The sequence below is a fragment of the Girardinichthys multiradiatus genome, chromosome 24, assembly GCF_021462225.1.
Source record: "Girardinichthys multiradiatus isolate DD_20200921_A chromosome 24, DD_fGirMul_XY1, whole genome shotgun sequence".
NCBI lineage: Eukaryota > Metazoa > Chordata > Actinopteri > Cyprinodontiformes > Goodeidae > Girardinichthys > Girardinichthys multiradiatus.
In genome coordinates this window covers 2,416,543-2,436,651 of record NC_061816.1, presented here as the reverse complement: position 1 = coordinate 2,436,651, position 20,109 = coordinate 2,416,543, and the positions used below count along the sequence as shown (strand labels likewise).

At 38.6% G+C, this 20,109-nt stretch overlaps 3 protein-coding genes across 8 annotated transcripts in view; 1 reads left to right on the top strand and 2 right to left on the bottom strand.

Moving 5' to 3' along the window:
* Positions 1-20,109, top strand: part of LOC124861426 (gastrula zinc finger protein XlCGF57.1-like) — a 1,067,819-nt gene that overhangs the window by 399,771 nt on the left and 647,939 nt on the right. The window lies entirely within an intron of this gene.
* The window catches only part of LOC124861417 (gastrula zinc finger protein XlCGF57.1-like), a 364,644-nt gene that overhangs the window by 123,728 nt on the left and 220,807 nt on the right, over positions 1-20,109 (bottom strand). The window lies entirely within an intron of this gene.
* The window catches only part of LOC124861448 (zinc finger protein 25-like), a 47,302-nt gene that overhangs the window by 17,644 nt on the left and 9,549 nt on the right, over positions 1-20,109 (bottom strand). Inside the window, exon 3 of the mRNA XM_047355237.1 lies at positions 4,139-4,312. Coding sequence (XP_047211193.1) covers positions 4,139-4,312 — 174 coding nt within the window. The remainder of the gene's footprint in view (positions 1-4,138; positions 4,313-20,109) is intronic.

Genomic DNA, 20,109 nt, shown 5'->3' with positions numbered 1-20,109 from the left:
TTTCATACCATTTTATCCGCTAACTCTGTAGATGGTATGTACAGACTTTCATCTTGAATGAGCTTAAAATGTTGTTGGGGAAGTTCTTGAAATTATATTTCGCCTTTGCAAGTTTTAGCAGGGAAGAAGAAAAAATAAAAATAAAGTATAAAAATAAACGGCCATGTCCATACATGTCCTACGCTCGTTCCCGTGGGCTTGGAACCCTCATAATTTTAATTCTGTAAATTTTGCAGTATTAGATACTATTATAGATCCAGAGGGTAGATTTATAATAATAAAAATATCTATACATAACCAAAAGTTATGTACTGTCAGCATATATGCCCCAAATGTTGATGACCCCCCATTCTTCCATACTTTTTTCTGCACTGTCTGAACACTTGGATTGCTCACTTCTTCTTGAGTCTGATCTTAACATTGGTCTAAATGAAGAAATCGACAGCCTTCTGTCTCTCTCCTAGACATGGCGATTGACTGAGCTTAACTGTGACTAAATCTGTGCTCTCTTTCAGACTCTAACCTTGAAAACTGGCTCAGAGTTTATCTGTTCTTTCTTTCTAGGTGAAACGACTAAAGGAGCTACATCCATTAACATTTACTTTCCTTCCCATAGAAAGTACTCCTGGATCAGTGCTTCTTTGTTCTTTTTGTGTCTCTGCTCTGTTCTATCAAACCCCCAGTTGGTTACCTGGCTTATCGAGTGATTCGCAAAACGTGGGCGGTTATTCAAAGCTTTCCAAAGCTTCCTGCGATGTTGGATGGAGTCTGTAGAGCGATCAACACTCAGACTGAAATGTTAAGACAGCAGAATTGCAAGCTGGACACGATTTTTGAACAGAATTGCAGCCTGGCAGCGGTTAGACTCAGAGGTTAAAGGATATAATCTTGGAGTTGTACGCTCCAGATCTGCGGAAAATATCAGAAATTTGGCTATTTGGATTTGCAATTGAGACATAGCAGTAAAACTCTTAAGGTGGTTGGAAATTCACTACTGCCTGAACAATAACATTTATTGTTTTTCTAAATCTGGCGCCCCAATGTGGCCTTGGCAACTTCTGGTAACTGGCTATCGACAAAATATCTCCTGTATGTTCTATAAACACGAGGATCTTCCCCAGCACTCCCCTACCAGCTGTGTGCTGATAGGACTATGATTGATAAAACTTCCACCTCTCTTCTCAAGGACAATGGCGCTTCTATCAGTGTTGACAGTCTAATTCTTGCAAACACACTCAGACTTATATATTCACACCCTCAAGATCCCACCGTACCCTTGCTGAATCTTTACTTAAGTGTATGTTACTTACCCCTCCTGAGGTTTTTTTGTACTGTTTCAGACTCTATTCTGCTATCTTACTTTACCTAAATGTGTGATTTCATTACTTTTCATAGATTTTACCAGCGAAAACCAAACATTATTAGTAACTCGGACTTTAGCTGCTCTTACACCAATGACCCAGCTTTCTTAATTAGATTACTTAGTTCAACTTCAGTACCAGTAAAAGCAATATATTATTAGCACCTGAAAATGTGGATTAAAGCTGTTTTGTACCAGTGACTCAGCTTCACTAGTTAGAATTCAGTGGAATGATGAGACTTCTCAGCACAAGATGCTTTCCCCTACATAGAGGATTTAATGATATAATTACCTCTTTAGAAAGATTGGTTTAGAACCAGCTCTTACCAGTAAAACACAAAGGACTATTAATGTTATCTGTATAATTTTAATGTTGACCAGAGATTTTTTGATTTCTCAGAATGATTCATAGATTTTTAGATTTCTTAGCATTTGATTTGTTTTTCTGTATCTGTGTTTATTTGCTTTCTGATTGTATTGTAATTGTATGTACAGCGCTTTGAGTATCTTGTTACTGAAAAGCACTATATAAATAAACTTACCTTACCTTATAAATATTCAGTATTATAATTTCCTTGTCATCAATAAAACATTGTACAGTATGTAGCCTCCTTTATCCTTGAAATGTGAAGAAACCCTGAAATTTTATTTATTTGAAATTAGAATGGCCACTCCTCTGGTATTTCCCCCCTCAAATGATGACAAGTACGTGTTTTTATAGCCCAGTTTCTTTAATTTCCCATGTTCAGTATTGGAGAGATGTGTTTGCTGACAGAAGATTATGTCCTATTTTTCCTTTTATCAACTTCTTTACTTCTTTTTATAGGGTTATGCAGCCCATTGACATTAAGGGTAATAACTTTGTATTCTTGATAAAGCATGAATTTATTTGAAATCTAAGTTTTAATCAAACGTCTCAATGCTGCAGTAAACAGTAAAACATCTGTCTGGTAGTAAAGAAAGAACATACCATAGAAACAAACATAATAAAAGTGACTTCACTTTCTGATGATTTAACTTAACTTCAAGGCAAAGGGTGGAAGCACTATTTATGGTAGGGGCTCCTTTCTTGTGAACATGAGTCTCCAACAAGCGATAATCAGAGCAGAGCACATCAGTGTGGTGATCGCTCCCAGATCAACCAATCAATCAATCAATCAATCAATCTGATCAGTGGTCCGTTTTAATGTCTAATCATGTCAGAAGGAAAACACACGTCACTTGTTATTAAATACACCAGGTTACTCACACCTTTGTTGTAAACTCTTCCATGTTAATCCACTAGGGCTGCTCATTACCTTGCTAAGGAAAATAATTCACTAATCTCCATCATTGCCTTGCGCCTGGTCTCTCTCTCCGCTTTCAGCTTGTTTTATTCAGTCTCAAGGGTGTGTTCAACATATATATATATATCATGTCACTCATGTATAGCATAACAGTTCCTTATGTCCAAATAAGGAGTGCTTCTGGTTATTTTCTTCTAGCAAGCTCATCCTCCCCTGTCTCCTTCACCCCCATCCACTAATCCCCTGTCCTTCACCAATTTATGACCTGGCACTTTCTATGCTTCACTCCCCTCTGCTTGACTCCCCTCTCCTCTATCTACACATTCCACTTACACACATAGATAGTTTATATCCTACATAAACCAGCACAGATTGCGGGTTTGGCACCGAGGGACGGGTGACACCATTGAAGGTTAAGGGTGTTGATTGTGTGGCACAGCTGAGTTTGAATAAACTCTTCTATAAAGTCTTGTATTGTTGTTGCCTTCAGCCCCTTTGGGAACTCTGAGGACGCGTATATGTTGTTTCGCCTTGAGCAGCCTCCAAATCGGTGAACTGAGCTTGAACTTTCTCCTGCAGCTGCAGCGAGCGTGCTACTGCCTCTATTCTCTCCGTGTTAAGGTCCTCCATGTATACGTGATGTCTTTCATCTCGGCAAACATTTTGTTTAGCTTTCCACCCATCTCTTGTCGAAAATCCTTCCAGTTCTTTTCTCAGTAGGTCCATAGTTTTGGTAAAATCTGTCTTTACCTCCGCCCGTGATGCCTGTATAAAAGCAATGAAGCTAGCCTGAATAGCCTCCATGACCTCGTGCTCAGACTTGTTGCTAGTGTTGCTGTCTTCATCCAACGTTTCGTGTTGTAGTTCTGTGGTTTGTTGCAATTTCCCTCTAGTCTTTCTTCCCATTCCACATCCTATAGTACAAACCAACTTTTGTCAATTTTAAACGTATAATTTGTTAAGGGAAGGTCGATCCTCTAGGTGATTTTAGCGTATAGAGCCGTTAAACTCAGTACCATATGGAAGTCGCTGCCCACGTTTTCAAACACTAGAACGTACTGATAAAATCACATGAGAAATGTAAACATTTTTGTTCACTTTGAGGTAAAAACTTTTATACATTTATACGCTTGTTTGTCCTGAATGAAACGCAGTGAATCATGACATTTGTGTAACGTTACTAAGTTACTGTTAGAAGTCAAGTAGTTTTACAGAAATACAGTATAAATGCTTAATGAGATCATTTTAATTTAGCTTATTTAATGAAAAACAGTCACATTGTGTTCCATCACAGGATTAGGTTTGCTGGCCCAGATATGTACTGTATGTATATATGTATCATTCATTTAATAAAGTCAACTCTGAAACTAGGGAAACGTCTAATTTCTTCCTCCTTTTTGTGAAGCTAATCTACTTTTGATCATAAAAGACAACCAGATGCACCAGACTGTTAGCTGCCAGACAGGAGACACACACACAAACAAATCCTTACTCTTGATAGGAGCTGCAGTTAATGGAAACCTGGTATCAGTCTCCTCCTTCACAGTGAGCTGCTCTCCTTCCTGACTGGTCCAGAGTTCCTCCTGTTCCTCCTTTATCTGGAGGAGCTCTGGCTCCTGCTGATCCACATCAGGACTCTGTTCTTCAGGAGCCTCTTCTTTAACATCTGCTGGCAGCACTGAAACACATTACATGCATTATGAACAACTTTCTGATTCAGTATATGTGATGCATACTGAAAATATACAAATATATAACACAGATTAATCCAGTTACGGCTGTTTTATTTTGAAATAACTAAAAGGAAATGATAACTACATAAAATCAGCTTTATTGCCAAGTTTGTTCAGAAAACAAGACATTTGACTCTGGTACATTTTGTTCTCAATAATAAAGAATATCTTCTTAAATGTAGATATAAACACAACTGAGTTTACAATAGAAGATAATGTGAGATCAGTCCAGGTATGCATGGTGTTGTTCTGGATCTCTGACTGTCAAGAGTTCATCAGAGAAACAACCTGGAGGAAGAAACTGTCTCTGTGGAGGCTGGTTTTAGCAGACAGCGCTCTGTAGCGCCACCTGAAGGTAGAAGCCTAAACAGTTTGCATGGTGCAGGGTGTTTGGTACATAACATACAGCTCCTCTACCGTAATACACCATGGATGGACGCATCTGATTTCTACCGTCAGCGATCGTCGGCTCACTTCACCGCAGTTAGATGATCCTCTGTCGTTTCAAACTCTAATATTTCTGAGCTGGGCTCCAGAAGCTCCTGCTGATGTTTCACTATCCTAACAACGAGTTCTAATTCAGAGGAATAATCCACCAGCAGACTGAAAACGGCTCCTAAACTTTAACTACCATCCACACAGTTGGCATGAAGAAGGAAACATCCAAACCTAATCTGGGCTGGAAAACATCATCCATCATCTGGTGTCTCTTCCTCTGCTGCGTCCTGCCGCTGTTTGAGCTCCTGCTTCCCTCCAGTTTCTTTGACCAGATGTTCCTCAAGCTGCTGGACTTCTTTCCAGAGTTCATCAACTGCTGCTGCTGCAGCTCTCTTACAGCTTTATCAACACTCCCGCTTCTGGGCTGCTGACGAACAGGGAACAAAGGATAAATGCTGCGGAACCTCGGAAGTCGGAACTGGGACGTCGGAACTTACGTCATTTCCGGGTTGTAGCGTTCCAGTTTCCTGCTTGTTTTCGTTCGTATTGATAACAACTGTAACAGCAGCCTTACAACAATAACACTGATCTACGCGCTATTTCGTGCATATAAACAGCGTTGAAACATCTCGTCTTATAAACACTGAAAATAAATGTTGCATAAATAATAAAGTGCCGCTAAAAACCGTCACAGTAGAAACGTTTCACTAGGCGAGTAGCAACCATCTTGAATGCGGAAGTCGGGTATGGTCGTTTTGCTCCGACTTTTTTTTTTTTAAGCATTTCAATTAATAATGTGAATTTCAGCACAAGACAATGTTAAAAGGTAACATCAATGGGGAAAAAAAACCCAACAAAACAGATTATATAGAAACATCAGAAAAAGAACAGGAGGTGTAGGCCTACCTGCAGATATTTCAAACAAATTAAGCGTCTTCATTGTCATTCATTGTTGAGCCTTCCAGGGTTCCAAAGTAGGTTTTCAGTTCACCCTTAAATTGAAAAATATTGGGTTTTGTATTGGACCACTTACATTTATGAATATAGAAATTTCCAAACAAATTCAAGAAATCCAAAATAAAGTAGCAAGACTTGAAGTCTTTTCTCTCCCTAAAGAAGATTATGTCCTTATAATGTAACTTAACTGGAATGCCACAAAATAATTGAAATAAGTGTTCAATTTAAGTCCAAAATGTTTTCTAATATAAACACAGTCGTAGAAAAGATCGGCAATTGTTTCACAAAGTGTTTTACAAAAGGTGCAAGATTCATCAAGGACATTTCTAAAGCTTTTAATAAATTGATTCGTTTGATATATTCGTTGAATTATTTTAAAATGTCCTTCCTTTACCTTATTGAAAACCAAATATTTGTTAACTAGTTGGGATACATAACTAATATTATTTTGGATCCAATGTTTGTTTTTCCAAATCAAAGATTTATGTGGGAAAAAGTTATGTTTGTACATAAAAAGCCAACATGATTAATCCTGTTTGTGAAAATTAAATAACTGGATAGAAAGCTTGTTGAGAACAAAATCAGAATCAGAATTTTATTGCCAAGTTCGTACAAACAAACAAGGAATTTAACTCCGGTACACTTTGCTCTTTGGTTTTGTTTTTGCATTACAGAATATACTTATTTACAATGTACAATATACACATATATAAGTAAAAAGGTGCATTTGCAACATCTGTATGCTGTTGTTTTGTTCTCTATTGAATGTTCATCAGAGAAACAGCCTGGGGGAAGAAACTGCCTCTGTGGCGGCTGGTTTTAGTGAACAGTGCTCTGTAGCGCCACCTGAAGGTAAAACTCTAAACAGTTTATGTGCAGGGTGTGTGGGGTCTGCAGAGATTTTAGCAGCTCTTTTCTTGACCCTAGACCTGTATAAGTCTCAGGTCCTCAGAGATGGTGGTTCCTAAGAACCTGAAGTGGTCCACGGCCGATACAGTGTTGTTGAGGATGGTGAGGGGGGTGTGATTTTAAGAATTCCTTCTTAAAATCACATTTAAGAAGGAATTCAATCCATTAACTTCTCCTCAAAGGGATCTCAAAAACATTGCAGTCCGCAGCCTGACTCCCGGAGATCTATTACACTTGCCCTTCGTAAAAATCTTCTTATGACCCTTAGCTACGTCTGTTTTTCACCTTATTTCAAATCTCTTCTGTCAGTGCCTCCCCCCTCGCCTTCCACGGCTTTCTTAGACTATGCGAATTTACTTCTCCTTCTAAATCATTTTATTCATATAGAGATTTAGCCGTTTCAGACCTCAAGTTCTATTCATACCATTTCAAATTATACCTAAAACAAACCAAAACTAAAGGTCTATGTTTCATTTCCATTGCTTGCCTTGATAGCCCGTTTTGTTCTTTCCAAGCCTAAGGCTAGGCTTAAAACTTTCCTTTTTGATAAAGCTTATAGTTAGAGTGGCTTAGGTTATCCTGAACTATCTCTGTAGTTATGCTGCTATAGGTTTAGGCTGCTGGAGGACATAATGACCACTTTCACCCTCTTCGCTACATTCTCACACCACTGTACAATTTTGCATTATCTGCTGTTATTTCAGCTTTCTGGACGGGGGGTATCGTCCAAGTTTCTGCTGGCATTGGTATCTGGCATGGTATCTGATTCCAAACATACAATAGGGTCCATTGTACCTCTTCCTCTTCTAAACCCACTTTGATATGCTGACAGTAATCCTGTACTTTCTACATAATATGTAATCCTGTCAGTTATCATTCTTTCCATAATCTTACCTAAACATGATAGTGCAATGGGTCTATAACTTGAAGGATTTCTACCTGATGCAACCACGTTCTATAACAAACAGGAAGTCAGCCATTTTGGATTGAATTTGCGATTTTGACCCCAATTTTGCAGTTTAATGCTTCTATATTTGATCTAACTCCTCCTATAGATTTTGATCAATCGGTTTGAAATTTGGTCAGTTTTTGCAGAACAGATGGGGGATCTAAAGTTAACAAAATTGTGAGTTTATGAGTATGTTGAAGGGGCGGAGCCTGACCTAGTCTCACAGAAATAAAACAACAAATTGTTACAGCTTCTACAAGGAAAGTCGCAGAGACACGAAACCTTCTGGTATTTATCCACATCTGCCCCCGAACAATCTTCAATGGTCAAATCCTTCCCACATAGCAGATAGGTCTGGGCCAGATCTGGCTTCAAGCCGGTACTGCTGGTTGAGTGCTGGCATGGCAACTGGTATATCAACCGGAACTGGGTCAGGTCTGGCAATGACGGCACCGATTATACCATGGCACACCACACATGGCCCGATGATGGTTTGGTTTATGTGGCCTGGATATGTACATGCCATATATGGGCCAATTGTCGTTGACCTTATGTTGCTCATGGCATGCTTCAAATAATTATTTCTTACCTATTTTCTACCTTTAATGGTATCTCATTGCCCACCACACTAATTCAATTTAGTTTATAGCAATTACATTCAAACTATGCATTCAAAATACTGTCCTTTCTTTGTCAGAATTGTATGAGGAATAATTAAAAAAGTATTAATTGATTAAAGTAGTTAATATATGGCACTAGCCTGACCTGTTATTGATTTACAGGACAACTTTAAATCTAAGACTTAATAACATCTCTCACTATTCAGAAGAGTGTTTTCTGATGCCTCCTTGACAACCAATAAAACTACAGAACCAGCCAATTCAAAACCAGTCCTTCACTCTTATTAGCCATTCTTAACACGTGATCCTATTTCCGCTGCCCTCATTGGCTCTATCTGGTGAGGAGCGTATGAAGGCGAGGAGAAGGAAGTGAAGAGTAAAGATCACCCTGGATTTTACCAGAAGTAAAGGTAGATATGTCATTAATGGAAAAAAAGAAAAGGACATGCATATTAGATTCAAATACAGTACAGGAATATGTTAATAATTATTATCAATACCTTCATGCATCAAAAACAAATGATAAAATACAAATAGCATTCATAGTACCGGAATTTCAAATAAAAGTAGGAAAACGAATCACAAATGGTTTATCCATGTACACAGGAGAAATGTTGGCAATACTTTTAGCAGTACAGTGGGTGGAAGACATAAGACCTTTAAAAACAATAATTTGTTCAGATTCACACTCAGTATTATTGAGTTTAAAACATAATCATTCAGACAGCAGGCCAGACATTTTATTAGAAATACAGCATACTTTAGTCAGACTACAAATTATGTGTTTAACAATAGTATTTTTATGGGTTCCAGCAAATACGAGTTAAAGGAAATGAGATGGCAGATAGTATGGCTAAGAAGGCAACACAAAATTGTATACATTTTACAGTGCATTTAAGTAAACCAGAGGCAAAGAGCATCATCAAACAAAAGTTGAAGAAAGAATGGCAGGAAAGGTAGGATGGAAAAAGAAAAGGAAGATGGTTTTATAGAATCAAAAAGGCAATAGGTGAAATAAGAACTAGAAGAAGGAGCATAAAGAAGAAAAGAATAATAACAAGATTAAGATTAGGACATACAGGTCTTAATTATACACTTTTTAAAATACATAAACATAATACAGGAAAATGTGACCACTGGGGATGGATGAAACAATTGAGCATGTTATTTCAGTGTCTGAAATATGAGCTGGAAAGGAGATTTATGAAGAGGGAATTTAAATGGATTAAAGAAATGTTAAGCATAACAGACACATTGTCAAAGAACCTGGGAACAGACATATACAAATTATTTTACCATTTCTAAAAAGAACAAAATTATTTAATAGAATTTGATTATATACGACAGATATTGATCCATGATGAACCACACTCCATACCAGTGGGCTGGTACTGGGCTGCACGGTGGTGCAGTTGGTAGCACTGTTGCCTTGCAGCAAGAAGGTCCTGGGTTCAATTCCCAGCCTGGGGTCTTTCTGCATGGAGTTTGCATGTTCTCCCTGTGCATGCGTGGGTTCTCACCAGGTACTCCGGCTTCCTCCCACAGTCCAAAGACATGCCTGTTAGGTTAATTGGTAACTCTAAATTGCCCTTAAGTGTATGAATGAGTGTGTGCATGGTTGTTTGTGTGTTGCCCTGCGATGGACTGGCAATCTGTCCAGGGTGTACCCTGCCTCTCGCCCATAGATTGCTGGAGATAGGCACCAGCTCCCCCGTGACCCACTATGGAATAAGTGGTAGAAAATGACTGACTGATTATATATGACAGATATTGATCCATGATGAACCACACTCCATACCAGTGGTGGCAGTAATGCACACCTTCAGATTTTCGACAACCGCCATTAAACTCCAGTGGAAGAAGACGAAAAGCAAAGAGCGCAAAAAGAAGCAACAAAATTGCAGAGGAAAGAGAGTAGATGAGTTAACAGTTTTATTTGTTTAATCTGTGGAGAACATTTTTCAATAAGAAATTACTTGTAATTTTAAGATACATATGAAAGGAAAAGCGACCGTTATTTTGAGGATGTGTGTCCACCTGGAGTTGAGCTGTTGGAGACTAGTTAGCAGAAGTGATATGTTTTCCCGTTTAGCTAACTGTGTGTTTGCACAAAGTCAGAAATTACTCTAGCTTATTAGCTTCCAAAAGCTAACTCCCTGTTTGCACTTGCTTGTGGGAGCAGGGGTACAGGCATCTTCTGTAATTGACGTTGTTCACCTTGAAAAACTTAAGACTTAATAAATGGTATTTAAAAAAAAAAAAAAATGAAATAGCATATGTATGTTTAGTTTATATACATAACGCATTGGTTGCTTAATACAGCCATGGCGCCGGCGCTATGGCCGGAGTAGTATTACCGTAACTCCGCGAAAATTTGCTCAATTTGAAAAATTACAACACTGACAGAGAGAGAACAGGGCCATTTTGTGCCTTTTTGCCACCCTACGCGGGACGGACAAAGACCCACCGCCCCCCCGGTACCACTGCTGTCAAGTGAGCCGACAATCAGAAATACGCGGTCACGCCAGACGCCAATCCAGGCAACAGTTGAGAAATTAAGAGGAAAACGGAAAAGTAACCTTCAGAACATATATATTAATAACATATTTACAATTTTCACATACATGTTTTATGTAAAAAAAAATAAAATTTTATTTATATAAATATTAAATAATTACATGATAATAATATTAAATAAATATTTCATAATTTTACTGTAGAGTCACTTTAATTACTTTTACTTATTGCAGGGTTTTGCAAGCAGGTGTGAAGAGAAAGAAAATCTAGGGTTCAGTCCTGTCATTGATGATAGCAAATAATTAAAAATTGTACAAAAATCTGTAATGTAAAACAAAGGTTGTAGCATTAAGATCAGTTTAACCACATTGATCCTATTTTATAGTTTGTATAATTATTATCACAAAGCAGCACACTGGATACTTTGCAAACTTGTATACCTGCTATGTTTTGCAAAATTATGAGAAACCTTTAAATGAACAATAATTTACAACATAGATAGTCTGAGTCTCTGTCACAAAACCTTTTCAGATTGGTGTCTGCCAACACATGCATATCATTGTTTGGGTTGTTGATATGAAATTGTGTTTAGAATCACTTATGTAATCTAGCCTTTTTTACAAAAGTAAAATATGACAACTGTTCTGTAAAAAGAATAAGTATTTATCACAATATTTGTTATTGCTTCATTACAGTTAATCTCATATTTCCCTTTCTTGCAGGGCTGTTTTAGGGCTGAGAACAGATGTGAAATGGAAGGGAGCTGGGCTTACAATGAGCGAAGTAATATGAGAAAACGAGCACTGAAAAAGTACAAAAACTTATGGTATCATTAGAAAATGAGGAGGAAAATGTAGAACATGATAGAAACGTGGAAGTAGGCCTAAATAGTGAAGCATCAGTTGGGTGTGAAGAGATGCACACTGATAGTGAAGAAGAGAGCGAGCTTAGTCTAAATATGGAGGCAGAACATAGGTTTGATGATTCTGATGAGATGGATATGGATCACCCAGATGTATGCAGTGAGAGCACTTCTGGTTTAAGGGCTTCTCTTGCAGACTGGGCAGTTGAGTTTGGCATTTCTCTGATGGCTTTATCAGCCCTGCTCTCAATTCTGAAACATCACAATCCATTTCTGCCCAAAGATGGCAGAATATTGCTCAGAACAAAAACAACGTACAAAATTGAGACTTTAGCAGGTGGAATATTTTACTACTTTGGAATAAGGTACAGGATAATGTGTGGTCTGTACTTCCAGATAGGCACATGTTTAGACTACAGCTGAACATTGATGGTCTTCCACTTTTTAAGAGCACAGGTCTCAGTTTTGGCCAATACTTGGCATGTTGCAGGGGTACAGTAAAAACCCAGTAAAAACCCAGTGGTGATTGGCCTTTTTTGTGGCAATTTTAAAACCTAAGTCTTTGTCAGAATATTTATGCGATGTGGTAAATGAATTAAAAACGCTAAGCAGTGGGTTTGTTTTTAAGGTCAGCTGTTTTGAATGTCAGCTCCATTGTGTGTGACACTCCAACCCGACCTTTATCAGAGCTGTTACATCGCATACTGGGTACTATGGATGCGACAAGTGCCGTCAAAGTAGAGTTAGAATAGGTAGCCAAATGACATTTCCCGAGGTTAGTGCAAGACTTAGAACTGACAAATATTTTAGACAAGCCACTGATGAAAATCACCACCATGAATGCTCACCTTTCTCCAACCTTGATATTAACATGGTTGACACCTTCCCTCACGATTACATGCACTTTGTGTGCTTAGGGGTGATGAGGCGCCTACTTGATTTGTGGTTGGGTCCTCCTGGCCCTTCGTGTTATCGTATGTCAGCTAGCCAGGCTTCTCTGGTTTCAGAGAGACTACATACTTTGAAGGATTATATTCCATCAGAGTTTGCCATATGGCCACGTATACTGGCTGAGAGAAACAGGTGGAAGGCAACTGAACTACACCAGTTTTTATTGTATACTGGTCCTGTTGTGCTGAAGGATGTGTTGAAATCTCAAATCTATGACAATTTCATGCTTCTGTCTGTTGGTGTGTACATTTTAGTGAGCTCAGAATATTGTTTCATAATGAATGACTTTGCAAACTCTTTACTGGTTTCATTTGTTGAACTGAATGCTGCTTCTCCATGTTTGGTTCTGTTTCTGGGGATGCAGAGTAGACATGAACCCGAAAGAGATGAGTGGTCTGGAAGGTTGATACAACAGCAACAGATCTTTAATGTATTTTGGCGCTAAGCCATTCTGTGATTTATAAACTAACAGAAGTATTTTAAAGTCTATTCTCTGAGATAAAGGAAGCCAGTGGAAGGACCTTAGAACTGGGGTGATGTGCTCCACTTTCTTAGTTTAAATGAAAAGGAAACCTCAAGATGAATTTTATCATTTTGAAATTTAATGTTAAATATGTGTTTGATGTATTCATTGATCATTTGGTGACATATGAGGCTCAGAACCTGTCAGAGTTAGCACCTATCAGTTTGTGTCAGTATTACATCTCACCCAATGCAATGAAAGTAAAGAAGGTAATAATTATATGCAGCAGTGAAAACTGTTCATTGTCCTTTGAACTTCAAATTGATCTTCATAAAAATTTAAAAATAACAGAACACATTTTTCCCTTCAGTGTTACTGTAGTTGCTGTTGCTAATATATTATCTTAGCTTCTGCATAATGTTATGCTGCCAATCACTAGCTGGATTCTGCTGGTCATTTCTATACATATTATCCTTTGCTTTATTGCACCCATCAGTGAAACTCCTGAAGTTTGCAAATGACACCACTGTTATTGGACTAATCCAGGACAGTGATGATTCTGCATACAGACAGGAGGTGGATCGGCTGGTACACCGATGTGCTCCGTACCACCTTGAACTGAACCCGCTTAAGACTGTGGAGATGATGGTGAACTTTCAGAGAACACAACCTCCACCATCCTCAACAACACTATCTACTGTGGACCACTTCCGGTTCCTAGGAACCACCATTTCTCGAGACCTCAGATGGTCCTCACACACAGACAATGTTCAGAAGAAGGCCCAGCAGAGACTGTACCTCCTGAGGCAACTCAAGAACTACAACCTTCCCAGGAGCTGCTGGTCATCTTCTACATTGCTGTTATTCAGTCTGTCGTGTCTTCATCCATCTCAGTGTGGTTTGGCGCATCCGCAAAACAGGACAGGTTTAGACTGCAACCAACAATCAGGTCTGCAGAGAGAATCAGCAGCGCTGACCTTCCCTCTATCCAGCTAAAATCTCTGCAGACCCCACACACAAACCTGCACACAAACTGTTTAGGCTTCTACCTTCAGGTGGCGCTACAGAGCGCTGTCTGCTAAAACCAGCCTCCACAGAGACAGTTTCTTCCCTCAGGCTGTTTCTCTGATGAACTCTTGACAGTCAGAGATCCAGAACAACACCATGCATACCTGGACTGATCCCACATTATCTTCTCTTGTAAAGTCTGTAGTGTTTATATGTACATTTAAAAAGATATTATTTCTATTGATATTGACAAAAATAAAAATCTTCACTGAGAGCAAAGTGTTCCGATGTCAAATTCCTTGTTTGTGCGCACAAACCTGGCAATAAAGCTGATTCTGACATGTGCTTAAGGTGCACTTTTAATGTGTCCTGCTGCTGAAACTATTTATTTTCACCCTAGGGGGATGATAAAGTTGATCTTATCTTTATATTAATAATTGTATGATTGTTATAGAAATTAATGGGATGGCATGGGGAAGCACCTGGTAGAAAAACAACCGTACAGACACACACACTCATGCCTCAATTAAAATCAATTATTTTAATTACAACTGCATCACTTGCAGTTAAAGCTCCGTAAACATTCATTCATATATATTTTCTGATTATAAGTTTAATTAAATTCAATCTTGCTTTTATAGCTCCTTTTAAAACCAAGACAAAAAAAAAACAAAGATACTGCAGTAAGACTAAACTAAATCATATAGGAGTCAGACTTTAAATTGAAAATAATGTGCAATCATTGCATATTTTGAACAGGAAATCACTGTTTTCAGTTATTTTATCATTAAAAAAACGTTTTTTATTCTGTAACACATATTAAAAAAGGAAAAAATGAGACATATCTTATTTGCTTGTATATTATCTGCTTATCATGTATCATTAAAAAAAGGGACTGAAGATAGACTAACAGGCATTTCTGAACTGTTTGATAGTTAGGATTAATTGGAGTGTATTTACCTGACTTAAAATCTATATGATTCAACTTTATTAAGTTTGTAAAGTGCCTTGAGACGACATGTGAATTGGCACTTTATAAATAAACTGAATTAAATTGAAATTTCTAACAGCTGAAGATCTACTTAATAGAATCAATATGCAATTAAATGGAAATCTGGAAGTCTACAAGCAACATTATTTTGATATTCAATTAATTATACTCAATGCATTCAGTTGTAACTGCATCACTTACAAAGAAATCAGCTAAAGTTCCTTAAAACATTCATTCATACCGTTTTACCAAACCTGTTATACCTCCATTTTTTTATCGCCATTTATGGGGTCTCAGGTTTTAAAAATCAGCTGACAATTTGAAAATCCTGCCGTGTGAAGCAGGCAATAAATATCATAATAATAAAATATTTTTTTAGAACGATTTCCCAAAGTAGAAATCAATAACCTTTTTGGAGAACTGATTTTCAATGTTATGTAAGTATTCGTCAGCACATGATTGAACTAAGTTATTAACTCTTAAAATGGTGGCGCAAACCTTTATTTAAAGATGCTAGGGGGCGCACGGCTAATGGACAAACAGAAAAATGTGGTGGTACCACATCTGGGTAACCGAATCCTAACACAAAGAAAATACATTATTCAACAGTCGTATAAGTTTAACCCATAGGTTAATATTTGTATTAATAGTATTTATTGTTGTATACAAGCTCTGACGGCACGTTATCTAACAAGTACAGCGTGAATGAAACAAGCTCTGTTGTAAACAAAGCTGGCTACTGTGTAGTATTAGCAGAGGTATTAGCATGTTAGCTGCTAGCAGAGATAGCCTTTAGCAGGTTTTAAGCAAAATTCGAACAAGTGTTTAGCAGGTTAGTTCAAGGAGATTAAAGAAAAACAAAGATAAAATGGAACAAAATCCCATTACTGAACCACCATTGTTTAAAGCATATCATTCAAATAAAGTCTGTCAAAAACTAAACACCATAAAATTAACAATATTTAGGTTGCTTTATCCTAAACTAATTTTCTTTGCCCAGACACCACCTCTTATGTGGACCATTCTGATTAACAGAAGTCCACGTTTCATCCCCAGCTGGGGCACAACAATGTGAGAGAGATGAGCAGCCAGAGGCGACCATATACCAAACGATAATGTACACAACAATATAAATTGGATCCATAACATAGACATAGATTTCTAGAATGAAACTCATCTCTAAAATGATTCAACAAACTTCTAGTATTAACACAAGATATCAACTTGTTACATGACAAGTTTTTTTTTTTTATCTTTAGGGTTTTTTACCATATTTTCTGGTTGATAATATTCTTGTGGACTTTAATGCAATGTATCACAATAGGAACGACACAGTTGTTTACAAGGACAACTCAAAAACTCAAATACCCAAATTGCGACCCAAGCAGCTTACGAGAAACCAGTGTGAATGCACCATAGGAGGGGAGAGGGTTTGGTGGGGATGGTGGGTTTACCAGGTGTTGGGGAGGTTTAAACCATGTTTTCATCGACCACAACAGGGAACGTATGATCTCTAGCAAAAAAGATGAACAACCTTGAAACACTACAAGGACCCAACCCAGATCATTGTGGACTCAGTTAGATCCAAGATGGCACTGTAGAAGGCCGTCTCTGTACTTTGTGTTTTTTCCCCCTGTATTTGTACTATACTTTGCAGTAGTACTACAGGTACTTCCAACCAGACAGCAACTCCTAAGAAACTCTCTGTGGGAAGTACGGGAGAATCAGACTGGGAAAATGTGCAGGTACGCTTGTCAAGCTCTGACAGGACTGCAAGCTCCGCTCTTGTATATCTACCTAGCAAATATCTGCTCCATGACAAACTGAATGACTGAGATGCTCTTCCTTAGCATAAGAAACCCGTGATTTCCACAGATCTGCCGCCCTTAGCTGGCAGACCTAATAACAGACGTGGAGGAACACAAATCAAGACTCTTATCATAGTTCTCTGGGACTTTAACAGAACAAATCTCATATATGAACTTCCTAAATACAGAGACCCCAACCAGAGAGGTTAACACTCTGGATCATTGAGCCTGAGTGGAACCATTGATCACATTTGAAAGGTTTCTCTCCATTGTCTGTTCTTCTGTGTACGTTTAAAGATGACTTGCACAAGCATCACAGCTTGAGGGTTTAGTTCCTCTGAGTTGTGCAGGTTTAAATTTGACTTTTTGTATAATCTTATTACACAAGCATCTCAACCAAAGGGCTTCTCTCGCCTGTGTGGATTCTCATGTGTACATCTAAATTGGACTTCCTGGCAAATGTTTTTCCACATGCAACACAACCAAAGGGTTTTTCTCCTGTGTGGATTCTCACATGTCTGGTTAAAGTTGACTTGCAGGCAAATCTTTTTCCACAAACATCACAACTAAAGGGTTTGTCTCCTGTGTGGATTCTCATATGTGTGTCTAAATTTGACTTCCTGGCAAATCTTTTTCCACATGTATCACAACCAAAGGGATTGTCTCCTGTGTGGATTATCATGTGTTTGTCTAAAACTGACATTTGGTAAAATCTCTTTCCACATGTATCACAACCAAAGGGTTTGTCTCCTGTGTGGATTCTCATGTGTCTGGTTAAACCTGACTTCCAGGCAAATCTTTTTCCACAAACATCACAACTAAAGGAATTCTCTCCAGCGTGAATTCTCATGTGTTCGTCTAAACATGACTTCCTGGCAAATGTTTTTCCACATGCATCACAACCAAAGGGTTTTTCTCCTGTGTGGATTATCACGTGCCTGGTTAAAACTGACTTAAAGGCAAATCTTTTTCCACAAACATCACAACTAAAGGGATTGTCTTCTGTGTGGATTCTCATGTGAATGTTTAAATATGACTTGCAGGCAAATCTTTTTCCACATGCATCGCAACCGAAGGGTTTTTCTCCTGTGTGGATTCTCAAGTGAATGTTTAAATGTGACTTGCAGGCAAATCTTTTTCCACATGCATCACAACCAAAGGGTTTGTCGTCTGTGTGGATTCTCGTGTGAATGTTTAAATGTGACTTGCAGGCAAATCTTTTTCCACATGCATCACAACCAAAGGGTTTATCTCCTGTGTGGGTTCTCATGTGTCTGATTAAAGCTGACTTCCAGGCAAATCTTTTTCCACAAACATCACAACCAAAGGGTTTGTCTCCTGTGTGAATTCTCGTGTGTTTGTCTAAATCTGACATTTGGTAAAATCTCTTTCCACATGCATCACAACCAAAGGGTTTGTCTCCTGTGTGGATTCTCATGTGTTTGTCTAAACTTGCTTTCAGGGAAAATCTTTTTTCACATTTACCACAACTAAAGGGTTTGTCTCCTGTGTGGAATGTTGTGTGTTTTTTTAAATCATGTTTCAAGTTAAAATTTTTACTACTCGTCTGGACCTTCGTCAGTGAATCTATGTTTTTCTTCTCTCTGAAACATGTCTCACTACCAGAACAATCTGAAGACGTTAATCTTGGATGACATGTCATGTGACTCTGAAGAGAGCGTCTGTTAGCAAATTTTCCTCCACACTCAGAGCAGCTCAAATATTTGTTGACAGCGTTTCTGCCTGATCCTGGAGTCCTGCTCTCCTTCCAATCATCCTCACTGTCTTCAGTTTCAGAGTCTGACAAGCGTTTAAGATCAGATTCATGATGCTTGACATCATCATCCTCTTCATCATCTTCACTGTCTTTAGTCTCTGAATAGTTGAAAGAGCCACCATCAGTATTTAGATCTGGGTTCCTGCTGGATTCTGCTGTTCCACAGTCCTCTTCTTTAATTTCTACTTTTATCTGGTCACCTGAGTTGCTGCTTGGAAGATCTCTGTCTGCTCTTTGATGAAGCTGAGAGAACAGAGGTTTCTCTTCATCCTCTTCACTCTTCATATGAACAACAGTTACTGGAAACCTGGTATCATCAGTCTCCTTCTTCACATTCAGTTGTTCTCCATCCTGGCTGGCCCAGATTCTTTCACGTTCCTCCTTTATGTGGAGGAGTTCCAGCTCCTGCTGGTTCATATTAGGACTCTGTTCTTCAGGAGCCTCTTCTTTAAAATCTGCAGACATCATTGAAACACATTACATGCATTATGAACAACTTTATCTTTACAATGTTACAAAGATGATAAAGATTAAAACTAGAGAAAAGAATCTGATAAATATTATCAGTGAACAGTACAGTAGGTAAAATCAGAGAGGCCACAATGGTGTGATAACCTTAATGTAAATATTATGGTTTCACTGTGTCATGGTATAAATATGAATTTTTAAAGCACTTCGATATCCAGTGATTGAATTGCCTTTCTTTAAAGCTGAAAGAGAATAGTTATTACATTGCTGATAAAAAATACAGTATAGCTATAATTTTGTACATAATAATTTATAAGGATTTTCAATTATTTTACTTGTTTCCATCAGACCAGGGTTGGGAAGAGTTATTTACAGAGCAGTTCTGTTTGGTGTGGCCAGGGGCAAAACAGGCAAATAACAGTCTCTCAGACATGCATGGCGAAGAATTAGTGTGACTTAATTCATAACAGACTTTGCAACCTGTCTCTCTGGTGTGTCGCTCACGAGGTGCACCCCGAAACCTCCCACCCCGAGTAGGATGAAAATGTTGCGCTGCTGAATTCTCTCCCATCATCTGCTGAAACATGTCAACCATGCGAGTGAGGAGTCTCTCCTCTGAATGTTTAAGATTTTGTGTCACAACTGGTACGGAGTCTCAGTTTCCAGCATCATGGGGGCCACCCTGAAAGGAAACAGACGCTGGAGAGGTGCACGAAAGTTGATTTAGATGGCATTGAGATTGGAGAAAGGAGGGTGAAGGAAATTAGCTAGGTGGTGGACACCGACAGTAAGGGATGCTGTCAAGCTGAAGGAGTCCTATCGGCTGTAGTTGGCTTGTGGGACTCCTGAGGCGGCTGACAGGTACCGTGAGGCTAAGCGGCCCGGGCTGTGGCAGAGGCAACAACTTGGGTCTGGGAGGAGTTCGGTGAGGTCATGGAGAAGGACTACTAGCTGGCCTCGATGTGATTCTGGCAAACCGTCCGGCGCCTCAGGAGGGGGAAGCCGTGCTTCG